Here is a 19,245-nt window from a genome sequence, read left to right on the forward strand (position 1 = left end):
AACTTCAGTCAGACGAGATGGAATTTGTGTTTACCAGAACAACTGCAGCAGCAGGTCCCACAAAAGCATATAAAAGACCTCCTTCAAGAGAGAGCCAGCAGCTGGAAAGAACACAAGAATATCAACAACTTACTCATACAAATTAACACTGAGCATTAAATTAATGGCGCAGGGACCAAGTATAGTATACAGTTATATTATAATCCACTATCGGGGGGATTCGGCCATATGGTGTAGTTCTACATGAAAAGGTTTACAAGGGAATAAACTGCTGACAAAACCTGGTTAATATATTCATATTTAATAGGGACACAAATCACCAGGAATTAGGGACTGTAAAAATACCTAGGAAAGTTTTTTTAAGAAAACTTGTATTAAAGTACTTTCCAATTTTTTACTGGACTATAAAACCTTGTTCCCCCCACAACTGGCTCTTCAATTTTATTTAAAGAGCTTGCTGTCACCTACAATGACTAGCAATAAAAGTCAATGTGTGCAGAGGCAGTGCATTTCAGAAAATTACTCGACACCTCCAAGTTCTTGAAGTAGCCTCAACTAGAATATGAATTCAAATATTTTCCTCCGTATTGCCCAAATATTTGTCACCATAAACCATAAAACCACAATCAAGAAAATTACATTTGATACATGTGCCCAAAAGTTCAAGGATTTCTCCCTAATAGGGTTAATAGCAGAAACAGTAGATTAGCAAGAAAAAAGTTTGTACTTAAAGCATCAATAATGTAGTGAGGTGAACTTACTATTGAGGCGTTCCATAGCCTTTCGCCTTGGTAAATCCCATTGAAATAGCAACCACCAATGCTGGTAAACCTGAAAAATAATGATTCTGTGGTTAGACATGGAGATTATGAAAGGGGCTTCCTGCAGTCTTTTATTTAAACACCATTAACTCTTTCTGGTGTTTAAATCCTTCAATAAATGACAGACCAAAAATCCTGTAAGCAGTTTTACAGTTAATCAAGCCTCTAGGTTTTTAGGTCATTAAGCAAAGTAGCAAATCTATTTAGATCGATATCACAAGGGAAGTGCCATACTGGGTTCTTACACAACGTAGGAATTCACTGTGAGGTTTACCAATTAACAGCATATCTTCATTAATGTGACAGAACGGGAGCTTGGTTTGTGTCGAGTGTGTACTTGTCCATACATGTGGTATGTACAACTATTCCATAGATCTTGGCTGGGAAGTACATCTTACAACCAGTTGACAGAAACATGAAAACCCATGCACCACTGAACTCCCATTCCACATCAAGGAAAATCTAATCAATAAACATAAGCATGATATTTAATAAAATAATACAGCAATGCAAACAACAACAAAAAACACAGGGTACGTGCTAACTAACCCATAAACCTCATAAGTAATGTGTTTCAGAATCTTCATTATTTATTTCTGTTTTGACAGTCTGAATATTGATTGCCCATAGAAAGCGTTTCATCCCATCTCTGAAGAGTCTCAAACGTGTGTGCACAGAATTCCAAAACCCTCCATCTCAGTATGCAACACGTATGCAATTTATTTATGCAACCAGCTTGCTGCAGGCATGAAACACGAACACAGGGGGGGGGGTCTTCTACTTCCTTTAAATGAAAACATCTGTATCTATGGATTATAGACTTCCAAAGTTAATAGGCTCTAATATAAATCTTTCCTCGCTGTCTAATTGCAGTGTACTGTACAGCACGTTAGTTACCACGTTTATAAAAGAAAGTATTGCTATGCACCAGAGAAGTAGTGCTTTTAAACTGCAGTAATATAATTATATGTTAGTGAGTTTTTGGTGTGAAAATAATATAGCGTAAGGGAATAATGTTCTCAAATTACTCTTGAATCATTTATTTATATATATATATATATATATATATGTATATGTGTGTATATATATATATATATATATATATATATATATATATATATATATATATATGTATATGTGTGTATATATATATATATATATATATATATATATATATATATATGTATGTGTATCTATTAAACATTGCCAGTCTCTCTCTCTCCCATAGTGTGTACTTTTCTCTGTACCTCGGATGGCTGCAGGGACAAATAAGACCTTTATTGTTGCTAGGTAACAAGAGAAGTGATTCAGATCATTTAAATGTCCACAAAACTTGTACAGCACTCAGAGCAAATGCACCCTTAAGTGCATGATTGATTTTGGAAGGAATCAGACTCGTGGACAGTGGGCCGTATTGTAGTCAGGCCACTAGCCCTAGATACTAGTATCTCCTTACAAAATGGATACAATATGGACTGGAGGATGTATAATTTTTAATGAAATTAAATGAGTTTTTAAAATTGAACAATTGAAGGATGAGTTTAAAGAGGAATCAATACAAAGTTAATCTTAGTGGGCCTTTACATTGCTCTTTGAGGGATTGTTTGTCTCAATTAAAAAAAAATATATCCCTGACAGACAGCCCATAGTAAAGGTCGACTTAATTGAATATGTGAGATATTTGCAAAAACAAAATGCTCAAGATGTCGTTTTTTTCTCTCTCAATGGACCTCAATGATTGCTTTCTTCACTCTCCTCTATTCTTAGTTAAAGGAACACTAGTGACTTATCATTTATGACGACTGCACCATCTATATTTTATCATCAGCACTTTGCACCTTCTGTTACTTAAAAGGTGAGAGACTCTTTGAAATTGTAACAGATTGTGACATACTATATTAGCAACCCCAGCCAAAGATCTTAAACAGAGAAAACGCTAGGAACTCACCCCATCCCAGGCATAAGAAGCGCTTTCGTATGAGTCTTGTCCGCACTTTCCCCGTGACAGCCATGTAGGACTGCCAAGCCTCTGTCAAAACCCAGCAGAACGATGCCAAGAAGAAAAAGTGTAGAAACGCTGTGGTCATTGTGCAGACACCCTGTCAAAGAAGGAAAACAAAAGTCATATACTGCTCGCATCATGATTGATGTCCCGTTTCCTTGGTTCCATGAAATGATAGTAAAAATGGATAACAATAACAAAATTAGCTCACAACAGAGGCTACTTAAACCTGATAAAGCAGTGAGTGGTAGCACACTGTGCCAAAAATGTCAGTAAAAGCGTTGTCTGCAGTGCTCTCCTGCTTTTGTAGATGACTTGATGGATTGCATCTACACAGCCATTTTATAAAGACAGCAGACATTTTGTACGTCAAGCTTAGAAGTGCTGTACAATCAACTGTTCTTCTGCCACTTTCATTTAAAAAAAGAAGTATTCAGCTTAGCTTTTTTTAGCTTCATCATATCCTCACTAGAGAGAGAAACGTAAGCAATAAAAAGTTCAAAATGTATATCGATACCAATGCTTTTAAATGCTGTACTATTTAATTGTGATTGTGAGCTTAACACCTATTTATTCAACTATAACTCCCAATCCCCACCTAAACAAATACAAAAATATGTATATATAAAAAAGATTTGCTTTGACAAACATGCAAAACCTGACACTGCCTGGTAAAACCCATAAAGTAAACTGATGGGAATGCAACTGTGCAAATCAAGCCATTTGTGTTCTCGGTAGATTTCTATGGCCTGTATTTACATAGCTGTCCTTGCTTATGTTATAATGAGCTGTGTGTTACAAGGGATGTTAAAAACGCATGATTCCATTAAGATTAGCACAAGGAGCACAACCATGTCAAGGTGGACTGATGCAAAGAGGATCCAAGGACAGAAGTCATTCCATGCTTGGCAACTGCGGACGAAACTAAATAAACTTGCCCACTAAAATACAGCAGAATTGAGTTCTCAAAGGATTTAATCATTAAAGGTACTGGTAATAAACAACCTGTCTCTTCTCAACTGCAGTTAATAGCTGATCTATAACTTAAGCTGCATCTCAGTAGAGTTGTTTCGTGCCTGACTTATTTGAAATGTGAGCTGACATGATCTGAGCTACGAAGCACAAAGAAATAATATTCAGCTGCAAATCAGGGTCTCCTAAAGCTTTTTTGGCATTATATTTTCCCGTGTAGTATGAGTTTAGGCATGACTTACCCAATTAAGTAAAGCCACAAATTAAGTAAACTGTAGCACTGCTAATGTTACATTCAGTTGATTCATTAAAGTTATACTTTTTATAACCTGTGTTCTGTCAAATACTTTCAGGGCATTTAAAAAAAAAATGTACCAGTACTAGTACGTCTAGTTTAATGCACAGATGTACAGTGAGCATTACAATTAGACCATGTTCTTTACTTTAGGGGCTTGGATACAGACCACCAGTCAAATTTCAAATTCTAACCCAAGTACTTGTTGGCACGTGTCCATAAAGGAGGAAGTGAGAAGCATCTGGCAAATGGGAAGCTGCCATTGAGTACTGGGTTTGTGATTTCCAGTTGGCAGGTTGTTGTTTTGATTTAATATATATCCCTATACAATACTATTTTAGCCTGCTTTTATCCCGCATCAAACAGACTTGCTTTTGTATGTTACATTGTCTCTCTCTCTCTCTCTCTCTCTCTCTCTCTCTCTCTTTCTCTCTCTCTCTCCCTCTCTCCCTGTATTGTCAGTAGCAAAGTTCAGCAGTAGTGTTAAATGACGAGGAAGATATTCAAGTCAATCGCAAAATGCTAAACAATAAGATGTTCCTTATTCTAATTAATGATACTTTTTTTACGAAGCTATATTTTTACCAGCCACACTGTAGTGAATACTGCATGGTGGGACAGCACGCTGAAATATACTGGAACTTGCCATATACTTTTTATCAATACTTAACAACCCTTCTATTTTCCTTTCTTTTTACACTATGATACCAACCCAACAACACTTTTACTAACAACCTTTTCCTTTATATCATAAGTCTGTCAATCTTAACATTTTAATATATCAATAAACCAAATTTCACTGTATTATGTCTCCTTTTCTTGTTCTGCTCTCACCACATAGTCTGATACTCATACCACCACATGTTTCTTGCATGCACTTTTTACCTCAATTTACAAAACCATCACTCCTGGCACATTTATACACTTATTTCAACACTACAACAGTCTCCATCACTTACACACAATACCATTTATATGTATCCTTATCACACATACATACATATTGTATGTACATCATACATGTTTCAAATCACCCTATAATTCAAAACCTCTGACTTCAAATACCTTTCTCTACTACTATTTCACATTCTTCACCTTCCTTCACATCACATTTTCATATCACTCACTTTCTTCCACACCTTACTTACGATACTGCTTCATGTTCCTAACTACCACCTACAGTTTCAAACTGTAAAACACTTTCAAATTCATATAAATAACACAACTGCTCTGAAATCCCAATACACAACCACTAACATATTTTTAACACTATATCTTAACATACAAGTTTAACATACCCAGTAGTACTGCCACGCAGATGTGGGCACACGTCTAGTTTTAATTCTTGTTCGATTGTTATTTTGGCTATAACAATGAGGGGAAATCTAGGCATTTATTTATTTGTGTTTTTAGATTTTGCTGCCAAAAGCTAAATCCATTTAGAAAACAAAAATGCTTTCAATTGAAAGCAGAGCAATTAGTCAGGATTGCTTCCTGTGATTTTCTGTCTTTGGAAAAAACTGCAGTTAAACATAGATTTCATGCAGCATAAATTGCAAAACTGCCCTGTACTGTGAAGTTTCTCTCTTTTAATGGGAGAAGCTGAATTATGAAGAACCTAAATACAAGGAGAGAAAATTTAAATGAAAATAAATGTAGGTTGCCCAAAAAGTAGCTTATTTTAACATTTCTTTTAAAAAGTATATCAATAGTATCATAAATGGTAAAGAAGGAACCTGTTTATTTGACATGCAGGTCAGGTCATTAAAATTAATTTTGCAAGAAATTACTTTTGTGAGTTGGCTGATTTGCTAGGTCATGTGTTTTGTTTTGGTATTCTAATGCTATTTGCACTGCAATGTAAAAAATCCTTAGAAATTAATAGAAAGCACAGACTCCAAACACCTATCCTAGTATGACTGAAATTTAACTGAAGTCAAACATTCCTATTTACATATATCAAAGGAATCATTCATGTATTTATAAGTCAGTTTTTTCAAGATCAAATTCAGAATAGAACATACAAATGCAGTATAGAAGTGTATTTATATTATAGCATCAAGCCTTTTTCTGAAAATACATGTATTATTATTATTATTAATTTCGTAGCAGAAAAAACAACTCTTAATATCTAGCAATATTGATACTTTTAAATGCTTTAATTATTAATACATCTCAAAATAAACATTTCAGTTGTAATGTGCATAGAGTGTTAGAAAACTGTGAAAAATCTATTTGCAAGCTAAGTCTATATTTGTTTTGATTTTAGTTTAACTTATCCATCACAAAGATGAATTATAAATGAATCCTTGCTTTCTGGTTTCCTCAAAAAAACATGTTATGATATTGGTTACACATAGTCTAACTATTTTTCTTATACCAACATGAAGCAGTATGGTCCAATGCTAGCACTTTACATTACTTTCTAAAGAAACTGGAATTCTGCCAAAGTATATCCAGATGAAAGGAGAAAAACAATTGGGGGTATTCAAACTGGTCTAAATTGTTATTGAGAGGTAACTGCACATTTGCACTCTTTAGACAGTGACAGTACTCTGAATGGATTTCGATACAATAGATATGACTCACAATGCGCTTTCTGAAGGAGGGCCATAGTAGTGTGGGTGGTAGAGGATGTACCATGTTCTGCAGACAGGAGAAGTGAGGAGACTACAAGGGTGTATATGGTCAGATGGCAGGTTTCAAAACCTTTACAGGGGAACAGCAGTCGTAGTTTTGCTTCTACGTGTCGGAAGGAATCTTGACAATGTGCGTCAACCTATGAATCCAGATTCTGTCTCTCTCTCTCCCCCTCCCCACATCTCTCCCTCTATAAAGAAAGAGATCTATGTATCTATATCTATATGGAAACATCTTGGGGGGGACTTCATCCATCAGTGGGTCGATATAGACAGATGGTGATGGTGATACATACAATTAAACTGAAGGAAATAGATCAATCTACTTACAGCCTATGCAGGATTGCAATCTATAGCATCCGGTTCCTTAACATAAACACAAAACCCCTCTCGAACATTAGCAGATATGCAGTCACAGCAGTACGCGGTGTAAGTGGGATGTGAGAACATATGCTGCATTTTCTTTGGGGAGAGACGTATTGGCCTTGAGCCCCAATGACAGCCTCCTCCTAATCAGGGTTAGATTAATATGACAGTGGAGGAGGGGTGGAAGTAAAATAAGATTCTTATACGAAATTCGCGCAGCATTGTGCCCTTTATAAAGGCAGATTGCTGTAAGATGTTGTTATTGAGCCCACTGTCTCAGTATCCATGGTAACTGAAGAACTGAGGTAAGAACTGCATCAACCTATTAAAGAACTGACGTACATAGCAGGAAAATAAATACAAATTCTCCCGAGTTTGATAATACAGTTTCCATAAAAGGAGCAATTACAAGAAAATGCCACTGACTAGACAGTTAGCTTCACACTGTCATTCCAACAGCAACACAAAATGACACAAAGACAGAATCTGTATTTGGTCTTGTTTCCTATCAAGATCCTCAGACATACTGTATCGACGATTGTGGTTTCATGCGGATGTTGGTGTTTTGAGTACAATGGCAGACACCTCAGGACTAGAATGAGACATCCCTGACATTTCAATACAAGCAGTTTTTGAAACAACCATTTAACACAATGCGACGGATCTTGAATTGTTACACATAGGTGTATGAATAAATGTGTAAATAAATAAAATATACCAAAACCAGACACACACATACACCATTTTCCAGGAGAAAGATAATGAGCCATATAAATAAGCAAACATAATTAGTTGTGTCTTTTATGAATAGTGTTTGTTTTAATCGACCAACTTCAGATCACCAAATGTTCCAAAGAGATGCTTATTTATTATAACTGACAATGTGGAATGAGGTTTATGATCATTCTTTTGTAAAATAATGTATCCATATTATGATACTCACATAATTATTTTATGAAGACAGAGTTCTTGCGTTTTAGTATGTGTAACCATTAATTTGATTTGATGGGCTAATGCAAAGCTGCTGAAAGGCTACAGTGTGCTGCCATGGCAACATTTATGCAGTTTCTATTTACATGAACTGAAACAATTGATTGAAATAAAAAAAGTAGAATATCATCATCAGACCTTGAACACAGAATAAGACTTAAAGATCTGCTCTCTGTTAACCAACATTTGTTCTTCTTTTATGTGGATTTAGGGAATTACATTGGAAAATATATCTAGGCTCTAAATATATGCTCTTAGAGACTGAATATACAGCAAGTGAGCTTTTTATTCCACATTTTGCTAACTGATGTTTCCTTTAAGGAACAGATAAAAACTAGGACAAAATACTGAAGCAGGTAGGTCACAGAAACTGTGGTTTCAAAGTCATTTCAGTATGAAAGTACACAGAGATCTAGTTGCATGTTGACGTGGATTTATAATGCTAAAGCTGTAGGACTCCCAGCAATGTAGGGATGTTTTCTAGAATTGTTTGATGTAAAACCATATAAAGCACCATGTATGCTAATGCTGAGCAGTATTAATATACTATCCACAGATAAGTGCATAGTCTGAAGTATGCGATTTGAGACATGGCTCATGTGTTAACAATTCTCTGTGTAATAACCTATATGGTTTCTACTATAGATGCAGAATATGCTCCACTAATACATGGCTCCAAAGGGGAGGAAATGATTTCCCAAATAAAAAAACAAAATATGCTATTTATTTGGATACAAATTCAGCATCCACAAAAACCAGCATCCATGTTGCTGCAGTACTTGTCTATTAAAGTGAACTCGCTGGTCTAAAAGAAGGAAAAGTGCAAGTGATCTGTGATTACAGTAGATCAGAGCTAAGGTCAGGTACTCTTAATTACTCCAATCAGTCAAGATTTCCTCTCCCTTTTGCTCTCACATGTAATGGGTGCAAATTACTGTCCTCTTAACCTCTGCGTCTAGAAAATCTTCATTCCACTTCAAGTGAATAACTTTGAACCAACTCATTTAGACCATTTAGCGACTTTGAGTAAGGAATTTGTATAAACCCAAAGACTAACCTTTATTTCCTTGTTTCATGCTTTATAGCATCTAATGGACAATCTTTTTTGTTCATTTTTTTTGTTTTAGTCCTTTAGTTTCTTTTGAACACTGAACAGGACACATGACATAGAAATCTAGCTCCTAATACCTGCTTATGCTAATAATACTGAAGAATATTAGCTAGAAAAGAAGGTTGATTTAGCTATATTTGTATGTTTTAGTCGTGATTCACTGACATTTATGAACATTACTGTAACCCTCAGAGGTACATCATGCTAGTCTCTCAACTGAAAAGGTATACCTAAAGCACAGCACTCCTAAAACAATGAATTATTAGTGAGAACACTGAAAGTGAACTCATGTTTCGAAGTGTCCATGCGTTTCTCTCTCTGGCAGTGAGAGGAAAACATGACTGATTTGGTAAACGCACAAGGCAGCTATCTACGACAAATGTGTAGTATGAGTACTGGTGAGTGTACTGCAGAAAACAGCCGACATCCTATATAATGAGTATAAAATACAGCTGCAGTGAAGGGTAAGATTTAACCTTTGAAGGTCTGGAACACATAACCGGAGGTTTGAAGGTTCAATAGTGTGATTTTTGTGTGTGATGTCACTGTTACTTTATATTTGATTTAATTAATATATATATATATATACATATATATATATATATATATATATACATATATATATATATATATATATATATATATATATATATATATATATATATATATATACATATATATATATATATATATATATATATATATATATACACATTTCAGTCAATTAAGGTATAAGAGATTATTAGAACAGGCTGAATCTGTAATGTAAACAGATTAAAAGTAAAGAGGTATTGAACAGTGATAATATACTGTTAGAAATCAGAGGTGAGGCATGACTCATCGACCTGTGCTTCTACTTCCATATATTTGCTAAGATTAAGTTTAAAGAACGCCCTGTTGTAGCCAGTGGAAATCACTGCAGAATAATAATGAATGCAAACAGATAGATGAGAATAAATATGGACCTTCAGCTTTCATTTGAAATTAAAGTCCTGTCGCCAGCATAACACAGGGAATGGAGCTGCTTTGAATATAATAGTCATGCAAAGTAATGGGCATTACACAAATAAAAAGATCAAATTTCCCTCGTGAGTGACATTTAATATGTTTACAAGAGAGAAAAAAAATGCATGGACGTTCAAAGGTTCAGAATGCCTGGCTAGCAAATAAACCTTAGAAACTGTGGACTGGGCCCTATAGTATTTTTTACATTTCACATTTCATAAAGTATAGCCTAGTTGTTTGTCAAGTATCCATCGAAATTTAGTTTCCTGTATTGAGAGAAAATATATCTTCACTCTCCAGCAATCTCTCCTAATTCCCTTCATGATTGTGTTTAGTCCCACTCTCTGCTGAAAATAGAGTTGACGGTGTTTAAAAATAGCTGCAAGATCTCAGTCTGTCTTCTATTTTTATAACAAGCTGCTGCTTTGTATTTATTTATTTTAATAAGGGTTGATAATAAGTATGTGATTCGTTTATTCTCTGGCATCACTAAAGTGTTTTTGAAAAATAGAAATTGGAGCTAAAGAATTGTGGTGGTTGTGATTGTTATAGCAGTTTAAATGTGGAATATAATGTGATAACAAATTCAGCATGAAACTGTCTTTTTATATATAACTATACATTATATCAGTGCAGGTGAATATTTTAACTTTTAATGACTTTCCTTTTTTTCTTTCAGTTGGTTTTGTGTGATTGAAGTCCTTTAAAAAAGAGTAGGTCTATTAGTGTGAACATTAGCAATTATTGTCTTGGTTTCTAGTGAGCATCTCGGCTCTATTCTTCTCCAGTCTTAACCTTTTTGACAGGTGCTTTCATGTCAGAAATAATACGCTCACTGGCTCTATTTGAACAAGACGTGGCTAAGAAATAGTTAACTTGATCGGCCTGCAATACTGTCAAATATTTTATTCTGTAGCCCTTCCAAATCTTTGCAAAGCTCTGCTCCAAAGGTGCAGATAAAGTACTCTTCAAGGTTTCATTCCCTCAAGCATTTTACACAGCTGTGGAGACGTATCAAAAGACTGAGTACAGACTTGGTTCTGCTGATGGGAGACCTGAAGCATAATCTTCCACTTTAAATACAGCAGCTCTGTAGCGGCTACACTGAAGAAGAGAAATGGGCACTTTCTACTTGCATATTGATTAATTAATTGTGAACAAGTTGCTTTGCATCCTCTCCCATCTTAATTCAGGCTGAGCCCTTTTTGCAGCCTGGGAAAGCAGTGACTGCAGAAGGGCTCTGATTGCCAGCTTAACCAGGAAAAACCTTTGAGCTGTGCTTTGGTTGCCTTGGGGCACGCAGATTGTATACAAACAAGCATCCTGACTGGGAAACCAGTTACGTGAACTCCATGGATCAGATGCATTGTTTGCCTATGCAAGGATGCTCTAGCTAATTCCCCTATGAACCTGGGGAATGCTGACTTTCGATGCCATGTCTTCTGTACCTTAAGCTCAGCATTAGACTGACAGCAGCTGCACCAGTGGCAGGCACATCTGCCTCTCCATCCAAGCTGACCACAAATGCTTTGATATATCATGCTGGAAACATCCTTCAATCTTCCCTTAATAGCTCTGGTGTGGCTGGAACTTTACAGGTAAGAGGATGTCTGTGTATGTGTTCATATTCAGAATCCCACTTACATATATCTGACACTCAGTACACTACAGCAAACATGTTTTGTACATCCATCAACTATATTCAGTACCCCTGCATATCCAGACCTTGGGTTTCCTCAGAGACATTTTGATCATATCTGGTATCATACAGAGATTTTCATCGTGGGAAACTTCCTTGAGTGTTGCTGTCGTTCTGCAGACTCTTGTGCAGATTATACACATTAAAACGGATAACGGGTCACATAAGTGCCACTCCCAGTCACTAAAACTGAAGTCAGTGACCAATGAGAACAAATAGAATTGGTAAAGATCAATGAGATTGTAATTAAATAAGAAATGGAACAAAAACACGGACTGCACCACCAATCACCATCTCCCAGTGCCTACTACCAGCGACATATGCAAACTATAGTAGATCCTACAATCTGTCACTTTTTACCTATACCACTCAGCACATTTTTATGTTTTTCTCAATTTATTTTACTATAGTTTCCTGTACTGTGCAGACTGTACTCCTGTACCAGATATTTTAAAGTAATTAAGTTTTAAATGTTTGAATTCTGAATAAAACTTTGGAACCTTGGCTGTGGTGAAAACTGACAATTGCATACAAGTAAAATATGATATATACTGATATATATAGTACTGTGCAAAAGTTTTAGGCAGGTGTGAAAAAATGCTGTAAAGTAAGAATGCTTTCAAAAATAGACATGTTAATAGATCATATTTATCAGTTAACTAAATTCAAAGTGAGTGAACAGAAGAAAAATCTACATCAAATCCATATTTGGTGTGACCACCCTTTGCCTTTGCACAGCATCAGTTCTTCTAGGTTCACTTGCACACAGTTTTTGAAGGAACTCGGCAGGTAGGTTGGCCCAGACATCTTGGAGAACTAACCACAGCTCTTCTGTGGATTTAGGCAGCCTCAGTTGCTTCTCTCTCTTCATGTAATCCCAGACAGACTCGATGATGTTGAGATCAGGGCTCTGTGGGGGCCATACCATCACTTCCAGGACTCCTTGTTCTTCTTTACGCTGAAGATAGTTCTAATGACTGTCGCTGTATGTTTGGGGTCGTTGTCATGCTGCAGAATAAATTTGGGGCCAATCAGATGCCTCCCTGATGGTATTGCATGATGGATAAGTATCTGCCTGTACTTGTCAGCATTGAGGAGACCATTAATTCTGACCAAATCCCCAACTCTGTTTGCAGAAATGCAGCCCCAAACTTGCAAGGAACCTCCACCATGCTTCACTGTTGCCTGCAGACACTCATTCGTGTACTGCTCTCTAGCCCTTCAGTGAACAAACTGCCTTCTGCTACAGCCAAATATTTCAGATTTTGACTCATCAGTCCAGAGCACCTGCTGCCATTTTTCTGCACCATCTGCTGAGGTAAGTTTCCTTGGCCGACCACTGTGTCTATGGTTCTCAACATTGCCTGTTTCTTAGTGCTTCTTCAAAAGAGCTTGGACAGCACATCTGGAAACCCCTGTCTGCCTTGAAATGTCTGCCTGGGAGAGACCTTGCTGATGCAGTAGAACTACCTTGTGTCTTGTTGCTGTGCTCAGTCTTGCCAGGTTGTATGACTTTTGACAGTAAACTGTCTTCAGCAACCTCACCTTGTTAGCTGAGTTTGGCTGTTCCTCACCCAGTTGTATTCCTCCTACACAGCTGTTTCTGTTTCAGTTAATTATTGTGTTTCAACCTACATATTGAATTGATGATCATTAGCACCTGGTTGGTATAATTGTTTAATCATACACCTGACTATATGCCTACAAAATCCCTGACTTTGTGCAAGTGTACCTAGAAGAATTGATGCTGTTTTGAAGGCAAAGGGTGGTCACACCAAATATGGATTTGAAGTAGATTTTTCTTCTGTTCACCCCCTTTTGCATTTAGTTAATTGATAAATATTATCTATTAACATGTCTGTTTTTGAAAACATTTTTTCACACCTGCCTAAAACTTTTGCACAGTACTGAATATTTAAATTAACCATTAGGAACCCTGTGTGAACTCTACATTATAAACATTTAACAGGCTTGGCAAAAAATATATTATGCCCATATACCAATATTCTGTATGTGACATGTATGTCAATCTGGGTTCATAATGGTTGAAACAAATGGACAATTGCCTAATATTGGTTTGAGGATTACAAAAAAATGTATCATATTTGAGCAGATTGTGTCCACACTAATATTGAAACACTAATGTTTAAATACAAACCAGAGATGTACATGTAAAAAAAAAAAAGTCAAAAATGGGATCAATTGTTCCTTCCCAACTAGATGTTATTTATCCAATATTTACTTGATGTAGATGTATACCAAACTGAATATCAAGCACTATCACTGATTGTGTTTGTGTTTGTTAATGCTTACAATTAAAAAAACAAAGCAAAACGAGAGGACCGTGATAGTTCAAAGACTGTTCCCTCTCACAGGATATCTAGACAACAAAGAAGTGATGTTATTCAATCCCACACTAGTCTGATTTTAGAAACACTGTAGGCAATTAGTCATATAAAGAAAACAAACAATCTGTAAGATAAATGGAGTCCAAATAATGCAAATTAAAAAAGAAAATGGAGATAATACAATATTTCTGGAATCAATCCTCAGGCTAGTTGCCATAAACAAAACCCATATACATGTGTGGGCAAAATTATGAAGTCCCATGAACACTGAAATACAATGAAAACATTTAGTATGAAATATTATGGAATTAGTGACAAGTTAGACTGTGAAACATAAACTTTATCCTGCAACCCCATGGTCTGTACAGTCTACCAGTCTATACATTTACATTTAATGAAATAGCCAGAAATACTGTATTTTGGGTTGGAAACCAGGTCCCAAGAAGAATTAGATCCTGCAGTGAGAGGAGAGGAAAAACACGGCTTATTGCTTTGAGCTGGGAGATGAAATATATGCCATGCACAGTAGCAGGAGGCTCTGTAATTCCCTTACATTGGCAGAATTAAGATTATACATCATACTGTTTTGAAAGTGACAGAGTTAATATACTTTAGTCTTTTAAGTAAAACATGTAATCTATAAAGAGAACCGTTAAGGCATAAAATAAGTTCTGTGATAAAATGTCAAAAAAGAATACAGATACCTGGGGATCTTTACATAGGATTTACATGGTACTTACGATAGTACAAGTATGTCAGTGTTAAAGGAAAATGCCATGTATAGTTTTTGTTTTCATAGTCTCCACAAAATTAGAACAGCCCTAAAAGGTGACAGAAAATGTGATAAACCATGACAACTCTTCAAATCATGTCACAATTAACACTTGCAATGGTTTAAACCTCTTCTTCCCCTTAAAAATACCTTCTGGGCTTCTATTTAATGCACCGACAAACTGAAGATAGAAATAAAAACAAAACAAACAACACAAATATTTTCTACTGGTAAATTCCAAGTATTTCTCTAAAGATACTATGACTACATAAAAAAGGATAATAGACTGCAAGATCCAAAAATTACACTGATATTTTAAAATGTGGTAAAAAAAGTAAAGAACTCAGGAGGAAGTAAAGGAAACTGTCATGCCCTGTTGTGCATGAACACCCACAATGCCTAGGGTGCCTCGGGTTTAAAATGCAACCTCCTGGCGGATTAAAGATGTTAACGTGGTAGGACTGTCAGCCCATGGTAGCTCACAGAGAAACAGATTTAAATGAATGAGAGGAGAAAAAAATACAGAATGCTCTTCAAATTCAACACTTCACAAGAGATCCAGATCTCATGTCAAAAGTGTTGAATTTGAAGAGCATTCTGGCTTCAAATCTGTTCTGCTGTAAAAGTAAACATGCTCATCGGAAGGAAGTAAATATTCTCTTATGGGAGAAAATCTGTGACATATAACCAAATGTCAATAGTTCACCCTCTCCACTGCTGCTGGTAAACAAAACCTCAAGTGTCTCCAGAAATGATCATCTAGATTTGGGCTTTGAAGCACTGAATGGTTTCAACTGAAACAGCCTTTCCCCCACGCTCATGCAATTCTTTTTGTTTGAATCTTACATTAAGGGGCACTATTTTTAATCCAGAAATACAGCTGCCACTTTACAGCCAGAAGCACAAAAATGTCTGCAGCCGCCCCGACACCCCAGTGCCATGTCCATGTGACAAGATAATGTGTCATTCCACGGCGCTCGGCTCTCATGAAACACTTCATTTAGAAATATTACACCATCTTCCTACGCGTGTGACAACATTATTTTAATTTTAAAAAGGCATTTTTTTTATTTAAAAATACATCTACATTCCTTAAACTATGACACATTTGAGATATGCTCCTCCAATCGGTTGAATCATCTTTTTTTCTTTTTTTCTCCATATTGTTATCAATTAATTTAAAAGAAATAAAGAAATAAAACAACAGTTATACAAAGGAACGTCTGGATGCATACATAGTCAGGTCACTGAAAAGTAATTACCATTTCCTACAAAGTAATACACAGTAAATTAGATAGTGTTAAACTAATGACCTTCCCTTTCTTTCAGTTCTTTTGCAACCAGAACTATTCTAATTTTACCAAGCAACTGGCAGCTCAAGACCATTTTCATCAGAAAGCAAACGCCTAGGGTACACAGTTCCTGATGACAGATTTGCTTCAATTTTGTTGTGAAGGAAGAGATAATAAAATCGGCCTGTAGCCTACAGCACCACAGCACTATTACACGTTGAGAAACCTGACATTTCAAAAAGTCTATCACTTTTTTCTCCCCAGCTGGTGACCCTTTTTCTATAAAACTTAAAAATCCAATGTGTCTGCGAGCTGTAGCAATCACAGAGAGTTAGCTTTTTTCCTTCTATTTCTTCTGTGCCATGACATTGAAAGGCAGCTGTAAGCCACTTAAAATCAACTTTTGCCTACACCTTGGGCAGAGCCCTGTCATATAACACCTTGTTTGCCAAAAACACTTAATACAACAGAGGGGAAATCTAAAGGTTAGCTTCTTGTGGAATTTACAAATTTAACAAGGCAGGTGGGGTAGAAGGTGGTGTGGTGAGATTGTCCACTGAGAGATTGTGTTGGTTTGGGATCTAGTTATTTTTGTCAGAAATAAGATTTGTTAATCCCAGTCAATGATGAAGAAAACAATGTATATTTCATTCCAACTAAAATAAAACTATATATGTAATATTCGATCTTTGCAGGGAAGGGAAATGTGGAACTTGGAGAATAAATGCATTGAAACTCAAGGTATCACCTCAGAACGTATGTCAGTCTTAAAGGCACATTTTGTACCACATGGCGTCTTCCATTATTCCAGTTTCTCTGTGTTGCACATCCAATTATATGTGTTCTGTGATTCACTTTTGTTGTCACAGCTTATACTGATATTGTTCTTTATATGCTAACAAACTATGGCAGAGGCAACAGCTTCCAAAAGCTCTCCCCAAAGCGTGAGGGGAGGAAATGAGCTGCAGGAAGGGTAACATCATCGCCCTGGTCTGGATGCGTAATGCCTCACCAGTGGGCTTCCGAGAACTGTGAAATGTTAATTTGCATCCTTTGTGGCAAATCAGATTTGAGCTGGCTTGCCGTAATCTGTTTTGGTTGCGATATTTATCTAGCATGGCAAGGACAATCTAAGCAGAGGACCAAGAGAGAATCACGCATGACAGGGAAATGAAGACAATATAAATTATTCTTTTAACCGTGGAATGTGTGAAGCAAGCAAACCATAATTCTTGTTTATTAAAGGTGGTAGAAAGATCAGTATATTAAAAACAGGCTTACTCAGGCTCTTACTGTATCTACATTCTTTCTTTCATTTGTGTGTATTTTTCTGAAGTTTTATTTTGCTTATGGCAGCATAAAATTACATATTATTGATGTACCCTGAAGGCAGGGCTAAGTTGAAATTACCAAACAGTATTGATTTTTGTGACAAATGCTTGACTCGGAACTTTACACTGTGAAGACAACATTCTACACAAGTACTACATATGACACACTTGTTTTTAAATCTGTTTGCAGTCTAAGGGTACAAAGTATCAAAGCATATACAAGTTGCACACATTTTAAATTTGCATTATTGTAATAAAATAAACATTTGGTGTGAAAAATACATCACGTGTATACATTTTCTCTTCAGCCATCAGTCTTTTTTTCTCCCCTGTGAAAGGCTTTCAACATCTCCTGACTCTATCACCTCATAGCCAATCATGTTGTTTGATCCCACCAATTTAAACATGTGTGTTGCAGATTTTATGGAACCCAGGAGGGTTAAGTAGTCCCAAATGTAACCTCCTTCAGCTTATCCGTAAGCATGGCTTCCACACAAGTACACTGCCCTGAAATTTCCTTCCTCAGCCAAAAGAAGCCCACATAGTGATACAAAACCACAATGGACATCCAGCTAGGGTTGCACAGGTGACATAAAAGAACCTGGGCATTTCTTAGAAAAACTACATCCAGAGGACAGTTTATTTAAAGCAGAGTTTCTCAAATCAAGTCTCCCAGTTCCTGCAGTCCAAATGTTTCTAGCGTGTTATGATGATATATACATTATTTTAGGCAGTGAAGGTAAAAATACTTAAGTGTTGTTTTGATATGATAACCTGTTTCACTGCGGGAGAGGGGGCAGATGTGGCATCTAAAAATATTTCTTTACAATGTAAGCCACATGGACGATTAATAAAATATGAAAGAAAAATGCTTTGGATAACACGCTCAAGTGTTCTGAATCCTTGAAATCTAACCTTCATTCAGGATATGCTGCAGTAAAAATATGACAAAGCAAACAAGGGATGAGTGACGTTATAAGTGAAATATCTTTTCTCATCCCAGATTAAAAAACCAGAATGGAAGCTATAAACACCATACTTAATATAGGGAAAATCAAACCAAGCCAAAGGCAGTCAGAGCCACATTGAACAGGAAGAGTCTCTTAATAAGCTGACATAATCAAAATATTATTTATATCCACTAGTACCAAAACCTAGAAAGTAAAAGAAATGAAATAAGTAAACAATCAAACAAACAGACAAATACATAAAATGGCATTGTTCCCCTTGACAGTAGAAGAGACGGCAAAAACAACAACATGACACGCACAGTTAAACCAGTCAGGCTGAGTTCATAGGCAACAATTAACTTTTACTAAGAAGAACAACTTCGGGGGTGTAGTATGTTTCCAAAACTGAGTTTCAACTTGCAAACTTTTAGAAAATGGTTTCACACTGTGCAGCTCTATATTTTAATTAACTTTGCATAACGTCAAATTAGTTATGTAACTAATTACTTTATATAAGGCTAGACCAAATATGAAAACTTTGACCTACCCACGAATTGCAAAGTACAAACCTGTATCTTAATTGTCATATGTACTGGATGATCTGTCTTTTTCTTTCCACTCTAAAGCCAAAATCATTCAACACTGAAATACC

At 36.1% G+C, this 19,245-nt stretch overlaps 1 protein-coding gene across 4 annotated transcripts in view; it reads right to left on the minus strand.

The window, feature by feature from the left end:
- adgrb3 (adhesion G protein-coupled receptor B3) overlaps positions 1–19,245 on the minus strand; it is a 140,051-nt gene that overhangs the window by 14,088 nt on the left and 106,718 nt on the right. For all 4 annotated transcript variants that reach the window (XM_066696770.1, XM_066696769.1, XM_066696768.1 and 1 more), the window contains exons 20-22: positions 2,770–2,920; positions 762–831; positions 35–101 (exon numbers count right to left, since the gene is read on the minus strand). In XM_066696770.1, coding sequence (XP_066552867.1) covers positions 35–101; positions 762–831; positions 2,770–2,920 — 288 coding nt within the window. The remainder of the gene's footprint in view (positions 1–34; positions 102–761; positions 832–2,769; positions 2,921–19,245) is intronic.

Source organism: Amia ocellicauda, chromosome 23 (assembly GCF_036373705.1).
Source record: "Amia ocellicauda isolate fAmiCal2 chromosome 23, fAmiCal2.hap1, whole genome shotgun sequence".
NCBI lineage: Eukaryota > Metazoa > Chordata > Actinopteri > Amiiformes > Amiidae > Amia > Amia ocellicauda.